Below are 24121 nucleotides of genomic sequence, written 5' to 3'. Positions count from 1 at the left end.
TTGCAGGTTGCTATTCATATCTAATCTGAGGAACCAGTCTGGAAGTGCAGAAGTAAGGGTGTTGTTTTGTTTTGCATGTTGTTTTGTTCCCTCTTTCAGTCAAGTGTTGAAAAATGTGTTGAAAGTAATTCCTAATAGACTGTGTTTTCCCCTCCTTTTGTTTTTAGTTTGGTATATGATGGTGACTGTCATAACCACTCAGTTTGAAAGAAAATTCCCAAGCAGCACTTGGAGTGACTTGACTCCACTCATTTTCTAATTTGGTAATGATTCAGCTTCCTGGCTGCCTGACGCCTGTCTGAGGCACTTTGGAGTGAAATGGAGGGGGTGGAGGGTAAAGTGCAGGACATGTAATACGTTTCAGGCGTTACATTGAGGGTAGCAGAAGCCACCCTGGCCAGCGATCTGATTGTAGTGAATCCTGTAAGCTAAGGCAGTGTGGGCCTCACATATGGAAGCACTCTCCAGGACGAGAGGCTAAAGCCTGGCAGGCTCAGACAGAAGCTCCTTAAACGAGCCACGGCTGGAATTAAGAGTCTCCTATTAGCTTTCTGCTGTTGTCATGTTGCATGGACTGCAGTATATAATTAGTAAAGGAAAAAAACATATTTGCAGAACACTGTCTGCCTCATCCTGCTTTTTGTATATGAGATCTTTTGTCATTGCAATGGTATTTGATTTGCCACATTGGTATTTGATTTCTACACACTGCATAGCTACTTTTGGGAAGTAAAAACCTGGACTTGATTGTCCATTTACTTTTGAACTCTATTTGCATTTTAATTATTTTATCTACAGCAGGGCAAGTATGTAGGCAACATTTCTGCATAGAATCTGACGTTACACCAACAGCCCTCATATTGTATAGTGTCTGACTCCATTTTTGTTAGGTAAAATTCAGTACCCAAATGAAATGGGATGGAAGGCTAATGGTCTATGTGATGAGAGTGGCCGCCGCCCAGCCCAGAGCCTGCAGCAGGTGCTGGGGCATTTGTGGCTCAGGATGTGGCTTTCTCTGGGGCTGATTGTTCTAAACAAGAGAATCAGGTTGTCCATGAAAGAGCAGGCCAGCCTCATACTGGATGCCCGCCTGAACCACTGTAATATTTACCATCAGACGGCAACTATTGCAACAAGAGAAACTAAGAGCTGCACGTTTTTCTTCATGAGGATTCATTTCTGGTTCTGTTTTCAATGTGTATTAAGTACACTGGTCAACAATGTTTTTGCAAAAAAAGAAAATGCATGCAGAATCCAAATATGTTTTAAGAATTTCTCCATCACTCATTATTTATTTATTTTTTGTTCCAGTTTGTCATTTTGTTATGTCAATATGTATAATATGAAAAAGCAGTACAAAGTGGGTCCCCTCTTTTTTGGCAGACAACTGCTGGACAGTGAAGAGGGATGTTCCCGTATCCAAATATTGGCAGTCATACACTTTTTAGAAGTAGGTTTGTACATATTTTAAGTATAATAATATTTTTTTTAATGAATAATGTATACCTAATATAAAGTTTAATTACCCTGTCACTTAGAAAGTATATGTGATAGAAAATGCTAAAACCAGTTTTAAATTCGGTATAAATGTACTTTAAGTTCCACCTGTTTTTGTTAATTTTGTTACCTAGAAAAAAAAATTTGGTATGCCCACCAAAGGAATTGTTCTAGTAAAAAAATACTTGTGGTCAACAACCTTTACCATCGACATTCCATTCTCAGATCATCTGTTCCAATCAGTGCACCATCCTACCCAGTTTGTTGGGACTTTTATTTTGGTTTATTTTAGATAGCTTTGTTTTGAAAGTTTGACTGCAATTAGACAGAGGCACGGCAGCAGAGCAGGGACTGGACTATCTGCTTTACCAGATGGCTGCAGCATGTTACTGCTTTGTAAGGGTGTGGTTGCACAACAGTGCATTTTAATTCACTTGTTAAAACCCTTAATGACCAACATGATTGCAAAAGCTCACTCTAGCTAGGGACATTTTCATGTGAAATTGTTTTATATACCCACTGTATGCATTTATATGATTCATTCATTTACCTAAGCACATTCCTGAGATTTACAAGAAGTTTTAGAAAACCAGACTCCATAACAGGAAAAATATAGTTAAACAAGGAGAAAAAAGTCAGAAATTCCCCATGAACAGGGTGGTTAAACCAGAATCTTGAAACAGAAGCTGTGGCTGAATTTAAATGGTGTTTTTGCTTCTTTTTTTCCCCCAGAACTACCAATACCAGCCATATCCTGTTATTGCAGTAATGACATCTTTATTGGAGTGTGACTGAGATAAGTGAAATGTAGATTTACTCTCTATATCCTGTGCTCTGAACCACAGTTTGTCTTCCTCTGATGCCATAGATGTGTCTCACCTTATTAGTGGTATTAAATTATTATAAATGGTATTGTGGGTGTGGCTTGCTCCCCTAGTCTTACTATTTGATGTGGTCTTGTAGTGGTGTAGTTCTACTTATGACAGGGATTTTGTAGTGCTATTTTTCCTTCCGGCCAGCACGCTAAAGGGTTATTAGCCATTCTTGGCAGCGTTCTGCCCACATCATATCTATGTAAATGTTGATTCACAACCAGATGTTTCACAGCCTAATTGGAGCAAAGGTATCCAGAGAGCTAACGGCCATTGCAGGTCACAGCCAATGCGTGGTATGAACAGTCCTTAAGGCAGTCCAGGAGACTCAAGGCCAGGTGCTATACCTAGCTCAGTCTTTGTGTTCCAAAAGGGAAAGTTCCAAACAAAATCCAAAACATTACCTTGGCTTGAATGCAGCATGAAGGTCCGAGTGAAGGAAAGATGTTTAGCATTTAAACATTCTATGACAGAAACAGTCTGAAACAAGCTTAAAAGGTGCCACCATGAAAATATAGCTGCTTGTCAGAGTGTGCAAAAGGACCACTGAGCTCTCCTCCCTGTTTGCCAGCTGTGTTGGGGTTCAGGGTGGGGGACCAAGACTTCCAGGAGAGCCAGGAGCGGACCAGATTGACAGGGAAGAAACCTGGAAATTTTGTTTGAAAACCAAGTCCTCGAGTCCTTGGTTCCTGTCCTGATGCTGGAACCATGCATCTCCAGTGCACTTTGATTTCTGGTGACATCATCTGATGTGGCTTTGCTTTTGTTAATTTGTATGAATTCTTCTGATTGTTTGTCCCTGTGCATTTGGGCTAGTTAGTGTGATGGCGAATGACACCTGCACAAAGTCTGAGCATGCACATCGATAGTTTGTATGAACAAATTTGAGATATTCTCACTTTGTGTAATACTGCTCAACAGACATTCAGTAACTTGAGTTTAAGCCTTATTTTGAGCGTTATCTAACAGAAAAACAAACTTGGTCAAAGGGATCAAGTGGACACTGACTGCAAGTGAAAATGTGATCTTAAAGAAATGCAGCACTATGGCAGTGCAGGTATGACCACTCTGCTGGTAAACAATTTTGATATACTAAACAGCTTTAAAGGTTCAACTGATGGTTTGAGGCCAAAAGAAGACGGACAGAAAAAAAACGTCCGACACTCTCAGGTTTAAAACAACCCCTACAGGCTCTGCAAATGTCTTTATCTCCACACAACCACAAGGTGCTTTAATATCATTAGGATAGAGGGAGAAAGCACACGTCAGTAATCACTCCTTTATCTTCATTATTGGCGGCAAGCAAAAGAGTGATTTGCAGGTAGCATGTGTTTATGATAAAGCAGTTCTCCTGGGCCCTTGTGCACACTCAGGTGGGTTTGGCATGTTGTCTGGCACTCAGCCCCAGGTGGTTCTCTGCACAAGCATTATTCCAAATGAAAGTGTCCTGCAGAAATGGTTCAACATATCTATTTTCTTTACCAGGACAGTGAGACTGCCATGCAAGTCATAGCATGTGCCGTTCCTGCTACTTTTGTGAACTTAGAACTTGAAGGATTAAATTGCTGATTGACCACTGGGATAAATCTCTTTTACTGTTTACTTTGAATATCCCTTTAAATAAACATTTGTAGGTTTTCATATGAAAAAGCAAAATTAGATGTTCAGTGTCTTATGGTCGTGGCTCCTGTTGGATATTGTTAAAGATGTGTTTTTTAATAATCATAAAGGATGTCATGTGATATGAAAAAGCTTTCAAACTGACATACTTCAGGGTGTCAAGGCATAATATGTACATTGCTACTATTCCAAGACCTGGATACTGTACTGCTCTTACATGAAACTCCTGTGTTTGAGCAGACAAAGTCAAATAAGCGAACCGTAATAAGTGCTGAAGGTCTCAATATTGCCTGCCAGTGCATTGAACAAAATAACAAACTCTGCCTTCAGTTATGACTGGGGCTGCTACAGCTGTTTATTTTTCTGGACAGCCTCTGCCAATAACCTTACAGATTTTGAAATGTGCAGTTTTAAAACCCTGTCGTTTCACAGATGAAAAACACTGTATGTAGAAGTACATTCATCACAATGATTCCCCTGTAGTCTCTGAGGAGCAGTCAGAGACCTGCTGTTGCATGAAGTTATCCAGCTCATTTATAAGCTGCATAATAAGGCTTACCATTGAAAGATAATTCAAAATGTATTTCCTATTTGTCATAAACAGACCTTCCCATTAGGCACATGTGGATCTCAAGATATTTTTCCAAGTTTTCTGAGACCTACTTTTCCCATATCAAAATTCCAGTCTTTTGCTGTTCTGTCTGGAGGCTAGCTACAACTCTCCTAAAATAGCCAAGCTGTGCTGACCCCACCCTGCCGCTATAAACGCCTCCTAGCCTGGAAAGCTCCACGGTGGCTTCAGTCAGAGGACACACATGCTGTAAATCCACTTCCAAATGGAAAAATCCTGCAGAACGGGTTATGGATTGCTCCATATCCAGACTTCAAGGTTTCTAAAGCTGAAGTTAGATATTCGAGGTGGGAAGATTTCACATATTGGTTTGTGTTGGGCTTAAACACATATTCCTTTTACTGACCTTGTAATCGCATCATCTCATCTACATGTTGTGTTGCTATTACAAATATCCTGGCGACTCTAAACTGAAAGAACCTACTCTTTTTATTTAGTGACTGATGGTCTCAAAAATGCATCAAACATAGCTGTTATCTGGTAGGGGGGGAGCCAACAACCCAACTCAAACCTTAATAACAACTGTGAAACATATTACTAGCTATTACCCTGAGTTTGTCCCAGCATTTTGGTGTCAACCCTGTATCCAGGGACACATTGTGTTACTCTCACTGACTCAATTTCTCTTACAGATATGAGTGTCCATAAAACACAGAGATTACTGTACACAAGTTTTTCTTGTTTGTTGCTGCCCTAGTTTCTGTATTTACATTTGGACAACAGTGGTTGCTCATGAAAATGGGGTTAAATAACCCCGTTTATGTAACTTATCAATACTGAAACTTTATATGCACTTCTATAATTCGATACTTCAAAATTAAATAGTTAACCCACCCATCATCATAAAAGCTTGTGCTTTTTAGGATTTTAGGAAAAGCATATGAAATGTTATTGCCTTCTCTATGTACAGCCTTAATTAGATTGTCTATATATATATATATATATATATATATATATATATATATATATATATATAGAGAGAGAGAGAGAGAGAGAGAGAGAGAGAGAGATGGGGTAACCCTGAGACCATAATTCTGAGCTTTTAAAAATATTCTGGGGATTCGGTTTGTTTTAATAAATAAATATATATATATATATATATATATTAGATATATATATATATATATATATATATATATATATATATATATATATATATATATATATAGATGTAAAATTAAATGGCAAAGTTAATCGTACCACATAGTGTGTATCTGACTAAGTAGCTTTTTAAAATGAATCAGTTTCACAAAATAAATAAGGTATATTAACACAAACCCAACTTCCTCTTGCTAGTAGGGCAAATGGACATTTCGGATTTCAGCCCTGTGGAGACTCTCTCTTTAAATTTCTTTTTAAAATGGCAGTAGAAATACAGTATTTCTCTCAGTTTTGTTCTTCAGTTGATGTGTTGGCTTCACTTATAAAAGTGAACTAGTATTGACCTTCAGTTTTCAAGTTAACCGTCACTTTGTATGTACTTTCAAATCCATGTTTTTGCCTGTTACTAAGTAATGTCCTCTGCTGCGTCCTCCGATGGACTGTTTGCACATTGAACCTGAAGCCTGCAGTCAAACATCCAGCCTGTTAGTTGTGCTCTGGCGAGTTTTTGTGTTGCATCTTTTTTGCAGAGTGCCTTGCATCATATCTTTATGTAAACAGACAGTGACCTATGGAGTTGATGATTGTGCTAAGATCATGTCATCGTGCTGGGGAAATGCACTTCTGAAGCATGCTCAGTTGTACTGCTCTGACAGGAGAGGGAAAGGGCTGCATTCAAAAGTCCAAGCAGACTGCATGTTCACAATTACCACTCTGTTTATTGCTCCATATATTTAATGCCTTTGAGTTGTTGTTTTCCAAATTGTCTTCCTCCATATTTTTGTTTCAAAGTGTTTCAATCAGTGTTTGAAAATGAATTGAGACCACCCCCTATAAAAGGAACTTTATTTTAGAAGAGACAACAGGAAAGTTGTTTGCCTTTTTGTAGAAATGAAAATGATCACTCAGTCCATCCAGTCGAGCTCTTGTATGGTCAGGATGGTTCCCTAGTTTCTTGGGCTAAAGTGCTTTGTGATGAAACAAATGGAATAAATTATACAACTGGAGTAAATTTACTGATTTTCCTCTGGAAGTCATTTAGATTAAAATGAATTTATTTGAAGCAAAGAAATTAAACCCGGATGTAATAAAAGTTAATTGATAGTGTTATTGTTGAGATAACCAGTACCCAGATGTAGGCCCTTTAGAGCCATTTTAAGTAGTATATGTGTTCTTTTATTTGTCAATGAACCATAAAAGAAATACAAAATGAGTTGGTGGTCCTTAATGGTCCTTAATATTTGTTGTCTTGCCAAAAAGTAGCTGCACTTTATAAGAACGCTCAGCTAAACTGTAGTATGACTTCATAGGAAAAAACTTTGGCGATTAGGTTTAAGCCTGGAGTTAAAATAAAAATAAATAATTAATTCGCTAATAGTCAAATATTTTTGCAGTTTTAGTTGTACAGTATAAGTGTGGTGCTTCACGTGGTAGTTTCCATATTCTCTCTTAAACAGAAAGAGCCTTTGGCAGTTTAGTGGTTTCCGCTTCTATTCAATTAAACCACTGTGTCGATATTAAGCACACTGAATGTGGGAAACTTTGGCAGCCCCAGTGTGGGAAGAACTATGAATAAAGGCATGGCGAATTTGTAAATAGCACTGTCTATGCATATGTGTGTGGCAAAATGTTCTAGTTACGTCTTATGGATGTAGGCTATGTATAATGATTGTTGTGATTTTTTTTTTTTTCTTCTTTTATTAGTGACACATATGCATAGTTTAAAGAACATATCACAGGTATGGCAGCAGACCTATAACTCCCCATTTCCAGAAAACAGAACAATTTCACTCTTGGATAGGGTGAACCAGGTTCAGGGCATGTTGTCCAAATCAGCATTTGAAGCAAATACTCTAGATATTTATGTACCATTTAAAAAAGATCTGTATGTTACTGCACGTTAGATAAAAATAGGCCTAGATCTGCAGTATTCAACATGAACATGCAGTTGCTAAAATCCTACCCTCTGTTCACCTGTACCACACTTGCCTGTTAAAAAGTTTTGAATATGTATATTGCCCTTGAAAAATTGTGTAGCTGAGTAGCCATTGAAGAGTAGAGTACATAAACATTTTACACAGAATCTGATGAGATCTGATGAGTGTCTTTGGTATTTGTTGCAGGTATGCTCTAGGTGATTCTCGGAGACCTCTGCATGAGACTGCTGCCCTGGTGGAGGACATAGTGCATACCCAGCTCATCAATTTGGTAAGTCAGGAGGCCATGTTTCAGTAAAAACATGCTGTATTTCCAACCAAGAGCTATGTTGTTTTTAATAGAGATTTTTTTTTTTAAGTAATTATGTATTCTTTTATTCTTTTAAAGTGGCTACAGTAGTACATTTTCAGGCAGAACAATTGATGCTAAACCCTATAGCTGATTCACTATATGACAAAGCCTTTTGACATTTGCATCTGGGAAATGGTTTAAGAGAGATCTGTAATTAGGTATAAATAGTGCGAGAGCAACTAACCGCCTTTCCCTACTGCTTCTACACTGAGTACTCAGAAATGGCAGCCACCTCCCAGAATTTCCCAGCAGCCCTTCCCTCTGAGACTGAGCTCAGGGTCACTCCAGCCCCTGCAGCGAGATACGTGAAATGGACAAAGTAAATAACAGTGCTTTCAAAGCTGAATGCCTTCATTGCTTCTATAAACATTGCTCCGCCCCTGCATATACCTTGTCATGCATTTACTTCAAACAAACGAAAACGACGACTGTAGCAGCCTACAGTTTCCCCTCATCAAAGAAAGCACATATCAGGCAACCGATTTGTGGGTTTGTGTGGGGAATACCAAGCAACACATAAGTAGCGATGCTTATGGTGTATTAACCCGCATAATGTCCGTGCCAGTGCGGATGACCTATTCTGCTGTCTTCAGAGGGCCACTGTAGTTTGTGTGCCTTCCATGAGCTGTCCACAAGGGGACATTGACACATGCAGTAGCTTTAACCTTTCACCCCATAACTCCACAGTACCCTGGCTCGCTATGAGGGGAAACGTAGCTCTTAACATTCATTGTTTTGACCTTTGGCCCACTGAGTCAGAGGGCTCTTAAATCAGATGGGTCCTCCTGTTTGTACTCTTCTTGGAGAGACAGTGCAGTTTAGCCCGTCACCTCCCCTTCCCCCAGCTCCACCCCTCCCCCTCCCCCACCCCATGGCCCAGTAGCAGGCCTCAGTGTTCTGGCTCAGACCTTCACTCCTGCTCTCCTGGTTCTTAAACACAGGAGCTATTTCTGCTACTCTATTGTGTGTGTTTTGTGTGGTCTTCTCTGTTTTTCCTCCCAGTGCCAAACCAGTATGGTTGTTGAAGTTGTCGTATAAAAACGCACTTTAACATGGCTGCGTCTCGCAGACCCATGCCATATCAAACAGAATATTCGCACAGCTTTCAGCCCTCCTCCCAGCACAGGGGTGAGTTTTGGGGCGTCTGTCCGTGCTCTCGCTCGCTTTTGGTGTCTTTGTAAATCGCATCACAGCTTCTATTCCGCATTTCTCCTGAGACGGAACCTGTTTGAAGCTATTCCGAGGGAGTCATACCGAGCGCAGGCCGCTCATCTGTTTTCTCGTAGCCCTGGAGAGAGCAGCTGCCACCCAGGCGTGGGAGGAAGTGCCCTTCCCTCACCTCACGCCCGGAAGCCCAGTGCCTTGTCTTGTTTAACGCACTAATGTTAACTGTCATCCGCTTGCTCCATATTTCCTGACAGTGGCCAGCTCCAGACAGATTTATAGATGTGCTGGCATTCAATCAGATGCACCAAAAAAACCCAAAAACCCTGCATATTATAAATCGCAGACCTAAAAACTATTGTGGAACCCACTTGCGGAACATAAAAAGGCAGGACAGCCTAAAGTAATTTATGAACAGTTCCCAGAGGATGTATAACTCTGTTCTGTAGGTCTGAGGATTCATGGAACGCAGCATGTTAAAGCTCCATCCCACATGCATCACAGCAGGCTATAGAAGTACTATCTCAGCCAGAATCATTGAGAATTTATTGTCTAAGGCTAAGAGCTTTTATATATATATATATATATATATATATATATATATATATATATATATATATATATATATATATATATATATATATATAATGATAAATAAAATCTATTACTTTTCCTTTCATCTCTTTGGACAGCCATTCATTTTTCATTGTCCTCTTATCATCCATAAACTCTCCACTTAATTGTGCCATGACAGCTCTTAAGAAGAGGGTTTTTTTTTTGTTTTTTTTTTCCCTCCCCCTGTCAGTGTGTGTAATGTTACACTACAGGCTGTTTCTTTTTTTAGCACTATAAATAACTCTCAGCAGCAAGTACTAAACAGGCCATGATGGTGATAACCCTCAATTAATTCCCTGTTAGCTCCCTCTCAGGTTTATTGTTGTTCAGGGAGGCCAGGTGTATGCCCTGCTGAGTGGACCATAATGGTGTTCATGCCACTTAGACCAAGACCGCAGTGGTAATAAACCAAATTACACAATAAATCCTTCCCAGATGGCCTTCAAAACATTTCACACTGATCTGGCAGTATAGAGTGTGGAGTGGGTGCAACCCCCCCCCCCCCCATCTGTACTTCAGTATTCAACTTCAATTGATCTTAAAACACCTCTTATGCTTCACCATATCTCTCCTTTCTTTCTTTGATTTTCTTAGTGTGTATGTCTTCTGTACAGTTTTGTACTATGACAGTGCTGAAACCATTGCAGAGGTCTGGCTGACTTGTCAGGGAGGTATTGCCATAGTGGCTAAAGAGTTTCCAGCACTGTGTCAGCACTGTGACAGTGATAATGGTTCGCTGTGAATAAGCTGGCAGGTTCTGTCCTGGAGGATAGTGATAGTGGAATGTCTGGGATGCCGTGTCCTGTAACACACTCGCACCATGCAGTGGCTAAAGCAGCTCTTAGGCAGGGGTAATAGCAGACCCAGCACAGGACTCTGCCAGGGGAATTTCCTTTCCTCAGGTGGAAATACTCATAAACAATGAACCTGATACTGAGTCATTTTCTCATGATGCTTTCTCGTGATTTTTTTCGTATGCGTGTTTGTTCGTGGATTTTTGCACAGGTTTCACAATAAAGATCCTATACTCAGAAGATACTCTTTTAACATTAAGATCAAGGACTTGTGTGCAGGGGCTTGCCTTAAATGACTTTTTAAAAAAATATTGACCAAAGGCAACACATAATGATGCACACAAAACACTGGAATTTTTGCAGGTGCACTTCCAGAGCGTTCTTGAAGAACACTCACTCCAACATGAGAAGTTGGTTCTCGTGATGTGTGGTGGGACAGGGCTGTTAATCCATCCTGCCACCTCCCCCATGGCTTGACCGACTGCTCACAGAAGCTAGCTGTAGACGTCCACTTCCCCCCGAAACCCAAACAGCACAGTGAAAAGTCTCCACGTCTTGCCTGCCAGGCTGTGTGTGAAGCAGAGGTCACTTGGCTGGTTCCTGTAATGCCAGGTGCGAAAGCTGGCAGGGTCTGCTCTAATAGACTCTTACTCCTCTGCACTTTCTCTCCTTCCAGACTTTGTCGATCCCCTGGGCCTTGTTTTCTTGCTACGACAGCAATTTCCTTATATGACTCTATCAACATTGGTCGTCGCTGTAAATTTGATTAGGTCATGTGAAAATGACCAGTTCCTGTGCTTTCTAAGGATTATGAGTTCATTGTACACATTTGTTAAATGTAGTAGTAGTCCACTGGCAGAATCCATTGGTCACATTAATTAACTGTACCAGTATTCCACTGGTAAATTGAGGTCCGTGGGTTTGTACGTGGGTTTGTATGTGCAGATTTCTTTCCCGGTCTTAAGGAGGCAGAGGTTAACTTCTGGTTCACTTCTCTAACTCCAGCTATCCTTTTTTTTTTTTTGACCATCAGTGGGAAATGCCTCATTTCACATCTGCACATGCATCAAGGTGTCTAATTACAACATGCTTCCATGGAATTAAGGGAGTTTGAGAGTTATCATCTTTTTATATTAAAACAGTTAATTTAATTTACTAAAACAAATTCTTGACACTGTGGTGTGCGTGCGTGCGTGTGTGTGTGTCTATATATATATATATATATATATATATATATATATATATATATACAAAAATTTTTTATTTTTAATATTATACCATTTGCAGAATTAAAATTTTATGGTTTTCTTAGCTACCTGTGGGAACATTTCAGGACAGTGAGCTAAATGAAGGAACTTTGAGAGCAGCGAAACTATCCAGACCTGTTTTTGTTTACGCATTCTGTTTGCCTGGTTACCTTTTTTTATTACATTTGGTTGACTGTTTATTTTGTGGATTCTGCTTTCCACCAAAGAGCATGATGGGTGGTCTCAGGTAATGATGATCCAGATATATTTAGCTTTAAGAATTTTTTTATTTTTATAATTAAAAAAAAAAAATCCTTTTAGGAAATGCTATGGAGCAGCCCCTGTCCAGAGGCTGGAGGTTTAAAAGTAATAGAAGTCTATTCATCCACACGTCCTGTGGTTGTTGGTTAGGAGAGGTCTGCCAGACCCTAGCCAACCCGAGCCCAGACGTGAGCACACGCACTCCTCCGGGAGGAATCGCTCACCGGATATATGGGTTTGGGGGGGGGCATGTTGGGAACATGACTGTCACCTCTTGTCCAGATGCTTGCACTGACATATATCAGAGGTTTTTGAATGCCTAAATCAATTAGTCTTTCACATTGAGAAGGAAAGGCAAATTAGTTTATTTTGAATATAGGGCCTAAACTTAGTTTTTTCAAGGGGAGCAAGAATTTTAACAACATGTGGTCTCCTCATTCTTAGAGTAAGAGGTTTCTCCATTGAAGCAATATTTAATCTGTCAGTCAAGACTGGTCTTATTCCTACCATACCTAATTTAGTATAGGAGCTTCTGTACTGATCGTAATTACTGTATTTTCCACATCTAAGAATTCTTTTTTTTTTTTGCTTGGGATGTATGTTGCATAGTGTGTAACACAGCTGTGTTTGTACAATGCTGTTCTTGAACAAAGCCTTTTGTTGGGAGAGGTGAGTTTAGTTTAAGCATGCTGATGAGCCTTAAAAGATGTGTGTGCTGTGCCCAGTTTGCCACACAGCAGGTGCCTTGGTTACATCCGCAGCTGTTTCCAGGTTTTAGCGTTGGGTGTGGTTGGGTGCGGGTGGGTCACACCCAGAGAGGCTGCTCTCAGTCTGTCTCTCAGAAGCCAAACTGGGGAGCACTTTGTTTTGTTTTTCTGAAAATAATGGCCAGCTCTCAGGGACTCTCAGTTTCGCAAAACATTGATAATATCTCCTTCCAAACAGTGTCATTAAACCACAAGGAACAAGCAAAACACAGAGTCCGAGCAAACGCTCACGGAATTCTCGTTACTCTGATAACACAGCTGCTTTGATAGTTTCTACCTTAATTGTTTATGACAAGTGTTTTGTCCCTTTTTCTTATGTTCTGAAACATGGCAGTTGATGGCCACAGGGCTAGCATCCCATGGCCACAGCTGTTGTGATATTTGTTATGGTATAGACTTCATTAGCTTAACTCAGTATAACATTACCCAGAAAATGACATGTAAAGCACATGATAATTAGATATATATTGAAAATGTAATGGTCATTGCACTTTGATTGTGGAGTTACTTTAGTTGACAGCGTGGGGTTTTGCAGTGGAGTAATCTGTCTGGCAGGTGAGTTCTGAAAACATGAAGTGGCTTTGTTTTATGGCCTTTCAAAGGAATTGGTGAACTCCATGAGGATGCAGGGACTTGAGGACTACCCTGGCTTCCTGTTACCTTTCCCAGTGTAATCAAATAATGGATTTCATTTCAAAAAGGGGGCAGTAGTGGCGCAGGGGAAATTATCTTCAGCAGGCTTGTTTATTTGACTTCTGTCATTCAGTTGCATGAAAGCTGGTCCTTTTTCTCCTACACTGTAATGTGACGGGAACCAGTCCGTCGAGGCCAGTGTTGCTTGAAAATGTGCAGTAATTAAAATTGATCCCTCTAATTAGAGCTCCAGGCTAGTCAGTGTTCCCTTGGCCTGAGATACACTTCTGCACTCTCTGTCACAAAGCTCATATGCTTACTCATCTGAGGCAGCATCTTTGGGCCTCTTACACTGGCAAATCGTTCCTGATTTAGCAAACACTCATTTCAAACTCAATTTCTTTAACTGCATTTTTCTCCCTGGGCCCTTATGATCAAGTAGAAGTCAGAAAGCTGCCTGAAAAGCTGCCTGAAAAACTCAGATGGTTTAAGCTTTGTCCATGTACATTTACAGTTGAGATTTGTTCAGAGAGAAAAAAATTGTGTGCTTTGCACAGGCCAAAGTTAAAGATGACCATGTCAGTCATCAGTGTTTGTTCGCCTGTTCCTGTCTGCACTCAGATTTTTATGGTTTCTGTTGCACAAGGATTAACCACAATATCAAAATGGAGCAAAACACCCTCCTTTATATGAATGCCTGTGGGGTGTGATAGCTGAGGCATCCCAGAAATGGTAAAACAGTCCTTCGCTGCTCAAGTAAACTGTCAACAGTGTCGGCTTCTGAGCTGCTGGAAATAGACCACAGAGATCTCACTGTTCGCCGAGTCTGTGAGCCAGGCTGCGGGAAATAACCCACCCGACTTAATTCAGTCTTGCAGCTCCAGAGACTGCTTTCATCCAAGTGTGAACTTGGAGCAATTACGAAAATGAATCTGTTAGCTTAACAAAATCTGTTTGGTGAGCCAGGGACTTTAAAGGTGGTGAAAACTGGCTTTAAAAGAACATTTGAGTAAAAAATGGGCTTCAAGTTATTTCTCGTTCATTTTATTTGGCTTATAAAATTTGAGTTAAATTCAGCTGAAGCTATTATATACTACACTTTGTACTTTATTGATATGTAATAAATTGGATATCAGTTAGAAATCTGATTTTGCTGCTATCTTTAATCTGTAGGCAGAAATTATCCCTGTTCTTCCATTTGAAATCACCTTTTCAGTATTATTCATGATACGCAGATGTCTTTATTTAAACCTAATGAAGATGTTTAGTTTATCACTCGTAGTCAAAGTGCAGAAGTGTCCTTTGTAAATAGTAATTACACAGGCAAATGCCATCCAACTCCAAGGCTTAAGGCAGTTTGGGATCGGTTACGTTTGGAGAGAGAAGGATGAGGCACACTTAAAGCCATTTTTGTGTGTTTCCCTGTTAAATGGAGGGACAGATATGGCAGCCAGTCTGTCAGCATTGGTATGACGCCAGACCAGAGAGAACTAAATGAAGCTCTGCTCGCTCACATGCTCACCCTCTCCCTGTATGTGTGGGGCCTGTGTGTGCTCCTAACACCACGTTGAGATCTACATTTGCAGGCAAACATATTTTATGACCAAACTGTTTGCAGGCCTCTAAAATGTACTTTTGTGTATTTCTAGATTTAACTTCTCCTATTTTGAACATTTACATTTCAGTTAATAAAATTAAACTTTTCAATTATAGGACTTTCCAGGAATATAACTGACATTACATGAATCAAATAAAAATATTTCTGAGAGATTTTGCATAGCTTTATTACCTTGTGGTGTAGATAAATCTTTCTTTATTGCATTTATCAGTCAGTCACTTTGTGTTCCTTGGTTTTCATTTTAGCCCTTTTCAAAAGATGACCATCAGAGAATGAGTGAAGTATTGTATGTGTTTGTGCCATTTTTAATATTGTTTCACGCTAAAAACAGCATGTTGTTTCAGCAATGGTGAATGTATGTGATGTACTCATCACTTTCTTTCCTGACTTCACAGTTAGTATTAAATATTGTGCTGACCAAAATATGTAACCACATTTTATCTGCAAATAACCAAATTTTCCTTTTTTCCATTTACATGTTTCCATTTACATCTCATACTATAAAGCATGTCTTGGATCATTACCTGTGCTAATGAGGTCCTACAGAATCGTGTCGGTCTGAAATAGATTTAAATAAATGGTTTAACTTAACCCATTATCATCTGTTTCCTGTTGCAGGGTTAGGGTTAAAAATATCAGTAAGTTGATACTGTAGCCTTACCATAAAGTCACTTAACCTGAAAGAGTGCATTTGATTCACTGATTTAAGTGTGGACAGCTATCATTTTCAGAAGAGGGTGACAGCGATAGATGAGGTGTTGCTACTCTTTTTGGCAACAAAATGAAATGACTGCATCTAAGTGATGGAGCATTTTTCATTCCACCCTTCTGTCTGCCTTTCCTTATTTCCATATGATTGCGAGATCACTGAAGTGCTTCTTTTACCCATAAACCAATAAAGATGATGATTAAGGAAGTCATATAATGTTAAGTCTATGCAGTAGGCCCTGACACACATTAACAACTTACTTCGCAAGCCACACACACACACGGGCTAGTGCTAAAAAGCTTGTATAGTACTATATAGTCCAATTAATTTTTTTCAGTTTTTCATAAAATGTATGTTTCTTAAAATCAGAGCAGAAGAAATGGTCCAGTTTATTGTGGGTGGCCTTTTTCCTCTACTTGTCAGATTTTCTCACATTTTGCAGTTGCAAATAAGCATCACTGTGCACATATCTGTTGCAGTGAGCTGTTCCAGCATGGGCTGTTCTAGGGTGGGCTGCTGTAGGGTGGGCTGATCTAGGGTGGGCATTTTGAAAGTATGTAGTTGCTTCCCCATTATTATTTTTAAGTAGTTCCCCTCTTCCCTTGTTTATCCTGAAGGCAAGGACAGCTGTGCTGTCATATTTGAGTGCTGAGAAAGCAAAACAAATGTTACCTCTTACAATATTCCTGACGTTTATGGAGACCCTGTGTGACTATGAAAGTGCTGGTCTCAAAATATGTGGCTTCTTATCAGTTCTTCCAAGGTTTTTAAACAGCAGATTCTGTGACTCATTCACTCAGCATGCACTGACTGGCAGAATGTAGAACAAACATCTCAAGTGTGATCTTGTTGACTGCTGACTTCTGCAAGCGCTTAACCATTCAAAGAAGTCAAAGTTCTGTTTGTGTTTGTGTCTTTTTGCTTACTTTCCCTCTTTTTCTCCTGCTCATTCTCCCCAGCTCCACCAAGCAGCTGAGGTAGCTGTTCTCCGAGGAGCCAGGGTAATCTCACCAGAGGATATCATCTTCCTTATGAGGAAAGACAAGGTAAAAGAACATACAAGCAACCTAGGAGGATATTATCAAAATAAACACAACTGACAGCATGTACTAATTTATGGCCTTTCAGCACCTGATATCTGATCGTTCCAGTATGCGGTATGGTTGGAATGATTGGCAGCATGATTAGGCCTCCACCCTGCCATTTCAAAAGCATGCTTAATCTTTATCTTACATCAACTCTTTTTTTGCTTATTCTCTCAACCTCATGCCTTGTCATTTGTACCCCTTTCAGAAGAAACTGCGAAGACTTCTGAAGTACATTCAGTTTCGAGACCACAAATCCAAACTTCTGAAAACACTGGACGATGATGACCCACTCGACACAGGTACAGTATGTTGAGTATATTTTCAGCCATTTGCAGAATACAGTCCTCTCATATTTTATAACATTCACCCTACTTGAAGATGTCTTAAGTCTTTTTCCTCCACACAAACTGAATTTTGGGATTTAAATGACAAGGGCATCTATAATGACTGGAGTCAGCCAAGGTAATTTCGTATGCCATAGTCAATCAGCAGGAGTCATTAGCAGTGTGCTGGCGGAAGCTTGGGCCGGCCTCCGCCTCGCTTGGCCTTTCCCATCAGCAGTGTAGGGAGAGGAAAACCATCCGCAAAGACGCTGCCGTGCCGTCTCATGCCATGATGAGTATCATTAGCCTCCTTGCTCCTCATCTGGCCTGTAACTTGAGAGACGGAATAACGTTAAATGCGGCGTTCAGAGGGAGCAGCCCATGGAGTCGATTGAGAAGGAGTCAGCATGTCTGTGTGCATTCAGACTCTTTTTTTTCTCTTCTTCCACCACTTTTTCCCCTCCGTTTCCACAGAAGCCTGATGGGCCTGCTCTGTGTAACATTTTGCTCTGAAGCATTTGTTTGGCGCTCAAATTGGCTCCGAAGGATTGACGTTTCCCCAAACGACCCTCATTCTGTCAGGAAAACTGGATTTGGAAATATGTTTTTCTTACCCTTGTCTTTTGTTTCATCGTTTTCCCTAAAACAAATGTTAAAAAAGCACTATCAGGGGACTTCAGAGTTGTGTCAGCAGTGGGAATATCCCCAACCCCCCTTTAAGCACAGAGGCTGGGGCCTGACCCCCCCAGTAACCCCCTGAGCACCATCCAACCAGCACACTGGCCATGACCTGCTAAACCCTTCTCCTGTTCTTTTGCCATGGATGATGAGCACGGCTAACAGTGGCTTCTCGGGGGGGGGGGGGGTTGTGATTACAACACTATTAAAAGATTAGGGTTGGTCATGGTTGGCTATTTAACCTTCAGCATATGCTTGGATCATTTTAGGTAACATCTGGGGGGTGGGGATTTCTGCCCTGTCTTCAAGAACGATTTTTACTACACACAGCAGTGTACCTAAAACATTTAGGCATCTAAAACATATATTTTATTTGTAAAATACTCCAGTACCTGTTTAAAATACCATTTGCTGTAGTGGGCACTGTTAGTGGATCAAAGATGATGTCTGTTTTTTTTCTAGTGTTTATGTTGTTAGATTTGAATGCTCTGTTTCATCACTGCAGATTAGCTTTGTTTACTATTCAACCAAACCAAGATTTTCCAAGCTCTTTTATTCCGGTAAACACGCCACTGCATCAAATGGTAAATTTAGAGTACATTAAAGCCAAAAATATAGAACTAATTATGTGCATCAGCATATTTGTATCATTTGAAAGCAAGTTTACACAAAGTGGGATTTTTTAACATTTTGATTGAATTGCCCGTTTACATAGGAAGTTCACAATTACAGTTCTGTTCAGGGCTAAGCCATGGCAGCAAGAGGAAACTCAAGCCCTATAAAAGTGTTGTTATTAAGGTGTCATGAGTTCTGTCTCCCTGATTATACAGTTTCTGAGGCTGTTTATGCCACGTCAAGCAGACGTTACCTTACAAAGTTGCATTTGATCGCCATGTTTCCTCTCATTTAATTAAAATTTTCCACTTCATTCATTTTCCCGACTCAGCTCTTTAAGGATTTAATATCCAGGGTTTCCCAACACTTCTTAGAGTGAAAAGCAGTTTGTCTTCATGGACTGTGTTAAATATTAGGTATATAAATCTCACTGTGCCTCTATATAACTGTGCCTGAAATAATGGAAATGCATGGTCTCTTGAAGGAAATATAATAATGTTTCTAATCATTTTTCATGTGTGATTTACCATAGCTGTGTATGATCAAATCAAATGTTCTAAATGTGTAGTCAGTTATATTTATGCCCTTACCTTACCTTCTCATTCTCCCTGTAAGTTCCAGATCAGCTGTGCATAGCTTCATGACTCACTTCTGGACAGATCCCACTGCTATCAGAACAAAAATTTGATTGGCCATTGATGGAGAGATGTAATAAGAATGTAGTTAAGGGTGCTAACAGCTGGAGAAGACTGAAACTGCTGTGTGCATGTGTGGAACTAAGAGTGAGAGCAAATGCCGGGGGAGGGGACGGCCTGCACCTCAGACCCCTTCTCTCATGGCTCAGGTGTAAACAAAGCCTGCAGCTGGCCTGCAGATGTGGCCAGGGGTGAGTTAGCAAATGTGACTGTGTGTGTGTGATGGGTGTGGGGGGATGTGTGTGTGGGTGGGTGGGTGGGTGTGTGCATGTGTGTGTGCCCACTTCTAGACAAATACCCCAGCAGCAGTGTGAACAAAAGGCAGAGGTTGGTGCAGGACTTTCTGGGATCCATCGACCAGACAGGGGAATTCTTGACACTGTTGGGGGTGGACGAGGTGGACGAAGTCAAGCAGGAAAGGATGGAGGTGAGTGGGAGGACAGGCCCAGAAACGTGCAAGCCTCACCGCACACACACACACACATCAACCTCACTGGATCCACAGAGGCTAACATGGAGGGGATTATCCTGTGGTGACGGGCTGGTGGTTCTTGTGGTCACAGAGCAAGAGTACTGTCGGCTACCTGTATGATTAGACACAGGGTTTCTCATTTGGGAATAGGATCTTGCTTAAACAAGGTGTTTAAACACGTTAAAGGTACTCTCTGACCACAGGAACACTTGATAGTCTGTCTGCACCGAAAATGTAGTTAAACTGTTCAGGTTCCATTGAAGACTAGTGGCCAAACCTCAAAGGCTTGTCAAGCTCCGCCTCTGTTTCTTTTTGTCGTCGTCAAATAGACTAATAGACTTAACATTACAGCAGACATTCCAGTGCAATGCTAGATTTCTCTACTTTCCATTATACAGAACCAGACATGCAAATGAGCCTCTAAGTGAAACTCAGGAAGGTGAAGAGAAGGTTTAGCCCCAACCAGTCCATTGTCGTTATGAAGTTATGGGAGTTCTTTCAGACTGTGTTGCTTTATCAGACTGTGTTGCTTTATGGAGTTAAAAGTGTGGTAAAAATTATTAATAGTCCATAATGCTGTATACAGAGGGCGTTAGCCTGGACTTCTGCAGTTACGTAAAGCATGTGACAAGCTTTCAAGCTCTTGGCCTCCCCAGCACCTGCTCTGTTCAGGAGGGTACGAACATCCGCCTGTCCTCTTGCTGTCATCTGAAATTAAGACCCACGGCTGAAAGATCATCATGCGCTTGTCATGGAGCCCTGGGCAACCACTGTCCACCGCTTCCTCTGCTTGTCCATCGTCCGTTGCTCCACCCAGGGTCTCACACATCATTTCCGAAAGGGTCCAAACACTGAGTTCACCCTCCCATGAGCCATAGAAAAGATTACATAAGGGTCATTTTCCCCTATAGAAAGGATAGACAATTGGAGTTTATTTTTGACTGGGTCTGTAAGTGTGTCTTTGCCTGTCTCTCTGCAATTCTCCTCTACTCACTGAAATTTTTTGAATGCAGTTCCTATTTACAGTAAATGACCCTTTTACAAAGCCTTCTGCTATATCCCTCATTTACTCTCCAAAGGTTTCTCAGCGATGTAAATATATTGCAACAGTTGTGTAAATACCATAGACATTATTTCACTGGATTTCCAAAGCCGCAGCTCATGGGTCAAGCGCTTGGTAGATGTCCAGTCCTCTGAATGTCCGTGTACGCCAGCTCGCTATGCATCAGGTCGGACAGGGTTATAATTTAGCTGCTCACTTGCATGCTTGATCAGACTGTGATGGCTCTGCATTTGTCAGTGGTGTGTGGATTGTATTTCCTCAGGCAGACCATCAATCTTCTCAAGGGCCCTCTAAGATCTCTTGACAATCTGTTATTTTCGTGGCCATGTTCAGATGGGAATGCTTAAAAAGTGTCTTTGTCATGTTGTGTGGGATCCACATTGTTTTGGCTTTAATGCCATGATGACAGCAAACTCTAAAGAATACTATTCACGGACTCTGGGGAAACATGTTTTTCAAATTCCACACAAAGTTTTGAAAGCTGAAAGAGCAATCGAAACTTTAATCTCACTTGCACTTTTATGTGTTGCAGCAAGCTTATTAGAACTTCCTCTGAATTCTCCGTGTGTAATTGCATAAGTTTCCTGTTTTGTCAGAGAACAAAGAACAACAGCTCTCAATTCATTTGCTTCTTAATTATACCACTTTGAAAAAGGCTGTTGTTTTAGAGGGCATAAAAGCTTGTCTATGGAATTTTACCAGGATTGCATGTTTGTTTGTTTTTTTAATTGCCTTACCCTTAAAAAAACACTTTTTGTAGTGGTGTCAGCCTGTAATGTGTTCTGTGACCTGATTTGTTCCCTTCTTATTGTCCTGCTGTCTAATTTTATTCTGTGATTTCCTACAAGCAGTAAGAAGGATCAGATGTTTATTCAGTTCTCTTCATGAATATAGTGTTGTAGTAGGGCCCCTTTAAAGCAGCCTAGAGTACCACAGCCAGCAGCATCCAGTCTTGTGCACAGACCTGCCTGAGTCAGGGCCTCTCAGTACTGTAGCAGTGCTTGGAGAATTCCCGAGCGTATCACATGTCTGGGTCGCCGTGCATCCATCCGGCCATAGACGTGTGAGAGTACCATGCGCATAATGAAAATTCCAGTCCAAAAAGACCACCACTGACACACAAACGATAACTTTTTATTTTGCTAGGTCTATAAAATATATTTTGGGTTTTGGCCTATTGAAGGTTTAAGGCTAGCAATGGTACAAATTTATATTCTCTTTATGCAGACCACATTGGCATGAAATGAAAGCATCAATTTGCCAAATCAAATATTTTTCACTGTCCAATCATATAGCACAGTTTCAGTTGTGGGTATGATCTGGCTATTAGCAGGTGGGTTGAAGTTTTGATTTAATCGATGGCTAAACATAGTATTCAAATGTAAAATCCCCCTGCTGTGCTTCTCAGGCCATAAGCCCCAGTAATAACATTTCTCCTGTCTCGGGCTGTCTGCTTGACTGGAGTTATTTAAGTTCAGCAGCTCCACTCGCGTATCACTCGCGGCCCAGCCTGGAGTCGAGTGCAGACAGTGAGACTGCTGTGAATTCCCCCCTCGGTGCTGCGAACCAGACCTCCGCTCTGCCTCTTAACGACACTAATCGGAATCACAGCTCTGGTGCTGCCCGGCAGACGGGCTGGGAGGGATGCCTGCCCTTGCCCTCATTAGTATGCATTTTCAAAACATGGAATTTCCAGAGGCTGCTAGCCAGCTAAATAAAAAGGCTCCGGTTGGTTTGGGTGGGCTGAAAGAGATCACTGCTGCCCCAAGCAACATGTCGCGGTGTCGCCAGGTTGGAGGAGGAGAGGGTGTGTGACGACACTCTCTGATCAACAGAAACGGACTGTTTCATGAATGTATCAGGAAGTGCCTAATTAAACGCTCTGACCTGCAACTTCACACTCAGCTGTAAATCTAAACTGAAAGCTATTGGGTTGCTCTTAAGAAGGTTCATTTCAGCTCAGCACTCTCCTAAAGTTAGCAGAGACAGTGGTTTCTCATATCATGATCCTCCACTTCGCCACGTGGCTAAAGCTATGAAACACCGACTTTCTGCCATCATATTTTTGGCGCCTGTGATATGACACTTAAACCATTGCATCAGTGCAAAGCCTCAGGTTTTTGTGAAACCACAACATCCCACCTGGCCCAGCAGGGTGGTGCAGGGGATTATTACCAGACTATCAGATATGCCCAGAATGAGTCCATTGTGCTGGTGAAGGACACTCCACTGGCTGCGCAGATGCAAGCCACATTGTTCATCTTTAAATCAGGCAGCCAAGCAGTGCTGACGTACAGTGGGATCACGTCTACCTGGTAATCAAACCCCTACCGTATCATCACCGTGCACTGCTGCAGCACTGCGTGTCTTAACATGACGTCTGTTGGTGTGTTTTTGTTAGGCTATGGCTCAGCAGTATCGTGCTTTTAGTGCCTTGTAAAGCAAAGCCATCATACTGTCAGTACCGCCTGGAATCACACTCGCCCAGATGAGCCAAGCGTGTAGGAGGCTCTTGGGTCTCCACGCCCTCGGTTGGTTTGGCACCACAGCTGAAACAGATTTGGGGGGGGGGGGCTGCGGCTGAATGTGTACACGCTTTGATGGCCCCAGGTGCATAGTAGGGCCAACAGAACAATACGTAATTAGCCACAAGTCACTCTCCCATTTACTGTAGCTGTGGCATATGCACTGTGATGATGCTGGGAAATGTTGCACATCAGTCAGTCTGCACACTAACAGAGCTCAGCTTGGACAGTGGGACAGTGGTGGAAACATAACTTGGCATTAAAAGGTTGAGCCATCTATCTGTGGTGTAAGCCTGCACTGTTCTCTCTTTATCTGTAGAGACTTGAAAAGCACACCAGAAATATGGACCCAGCACAGTATAGTGATTTCTGTGAGAGTCGACAGCTCAGCTTTTGTGAGTATTTATTCTGTCACCCGCCACTTATCACCTTATGAAAAAATGAGTGAACATTACACATTGGATGTAATCTGAAAATGATTGTTAATATTATGGAAGTTCAAATAGGCCAATGCATATGGTAATCAGCTAGTCAGCAGCATTGAAGCTCTGTGGGGTGTAAAAGCCTTGTGGGATGTGAACACGCCACCTCTGGTTTGTTAAATCGACATTCTAACACCGCTAACATGTTGACAGGCTTTAGACCTCAGTAGCTACTGGGTCAGCCCACAGTCTCGGTCCTGCAGGGCCACATTGAAACTGCATTGAAATTGGGATTGGTTCAGCTTGCTGTCTGGATTCTCAAAGGAAAAAAGCAAACCTCAGCCATCCTAAATAACACACTGTACCTGGATAGTGTACTTTATGGTTCTTTTACAAATCTGTTGTTGTAATAATAATAATAA

The 24121-nt window shown here is 41.2% G+C and overlaps 1 protein-coding gene across 1 annotated transcript; it reads left to right on the top strand.

Moving 5' to 3' along the window:
* Positions 1-913: 913 nt before the first annotated feature.
* Positions 914-24058, top strand: LOC145643299 (transcription initiation protein SPT3 homolog). The gene is made up of 7 exons (XM_081709311.1): positions 914-1100; positions 4718-4907; positions 7845-7929; positions 16778-16864; positions 17112-17205; positions 19508-19644; positions 23597-24058. Exons 1-7 carry the CDS (start codon positions 914-916, stop codon positions 23711-23713), a joined length of 897 nt encoding a protein of 298 aa, XP_081565437.1. The 3' UTR covers positions 23714-24058.
* The last annotated feature ends 63 nt before the right edge of the window (positions 24059-24121 follow it).

Source organism: Electrophorus electricus, unplaced genomic scaffold, assembly GCF_041902795.1.
Source record: "Electrophorus electricus isolate QZ-2024a unplaced genomic scaffold, ASM4190279v1 Scaffold365, whole genome shotgun sequence".
In the NCBI taxonomy this organism is placed as follows: Eukaryota; Metazoa; Chordata; class Actinopteri; order Gymnotiformes; family Gymnotidae; genus Electrophorus; species Electrophorus electricus.
This window is presented reverse-complemented; position numbering and strand designations above follow the sequence as displayed.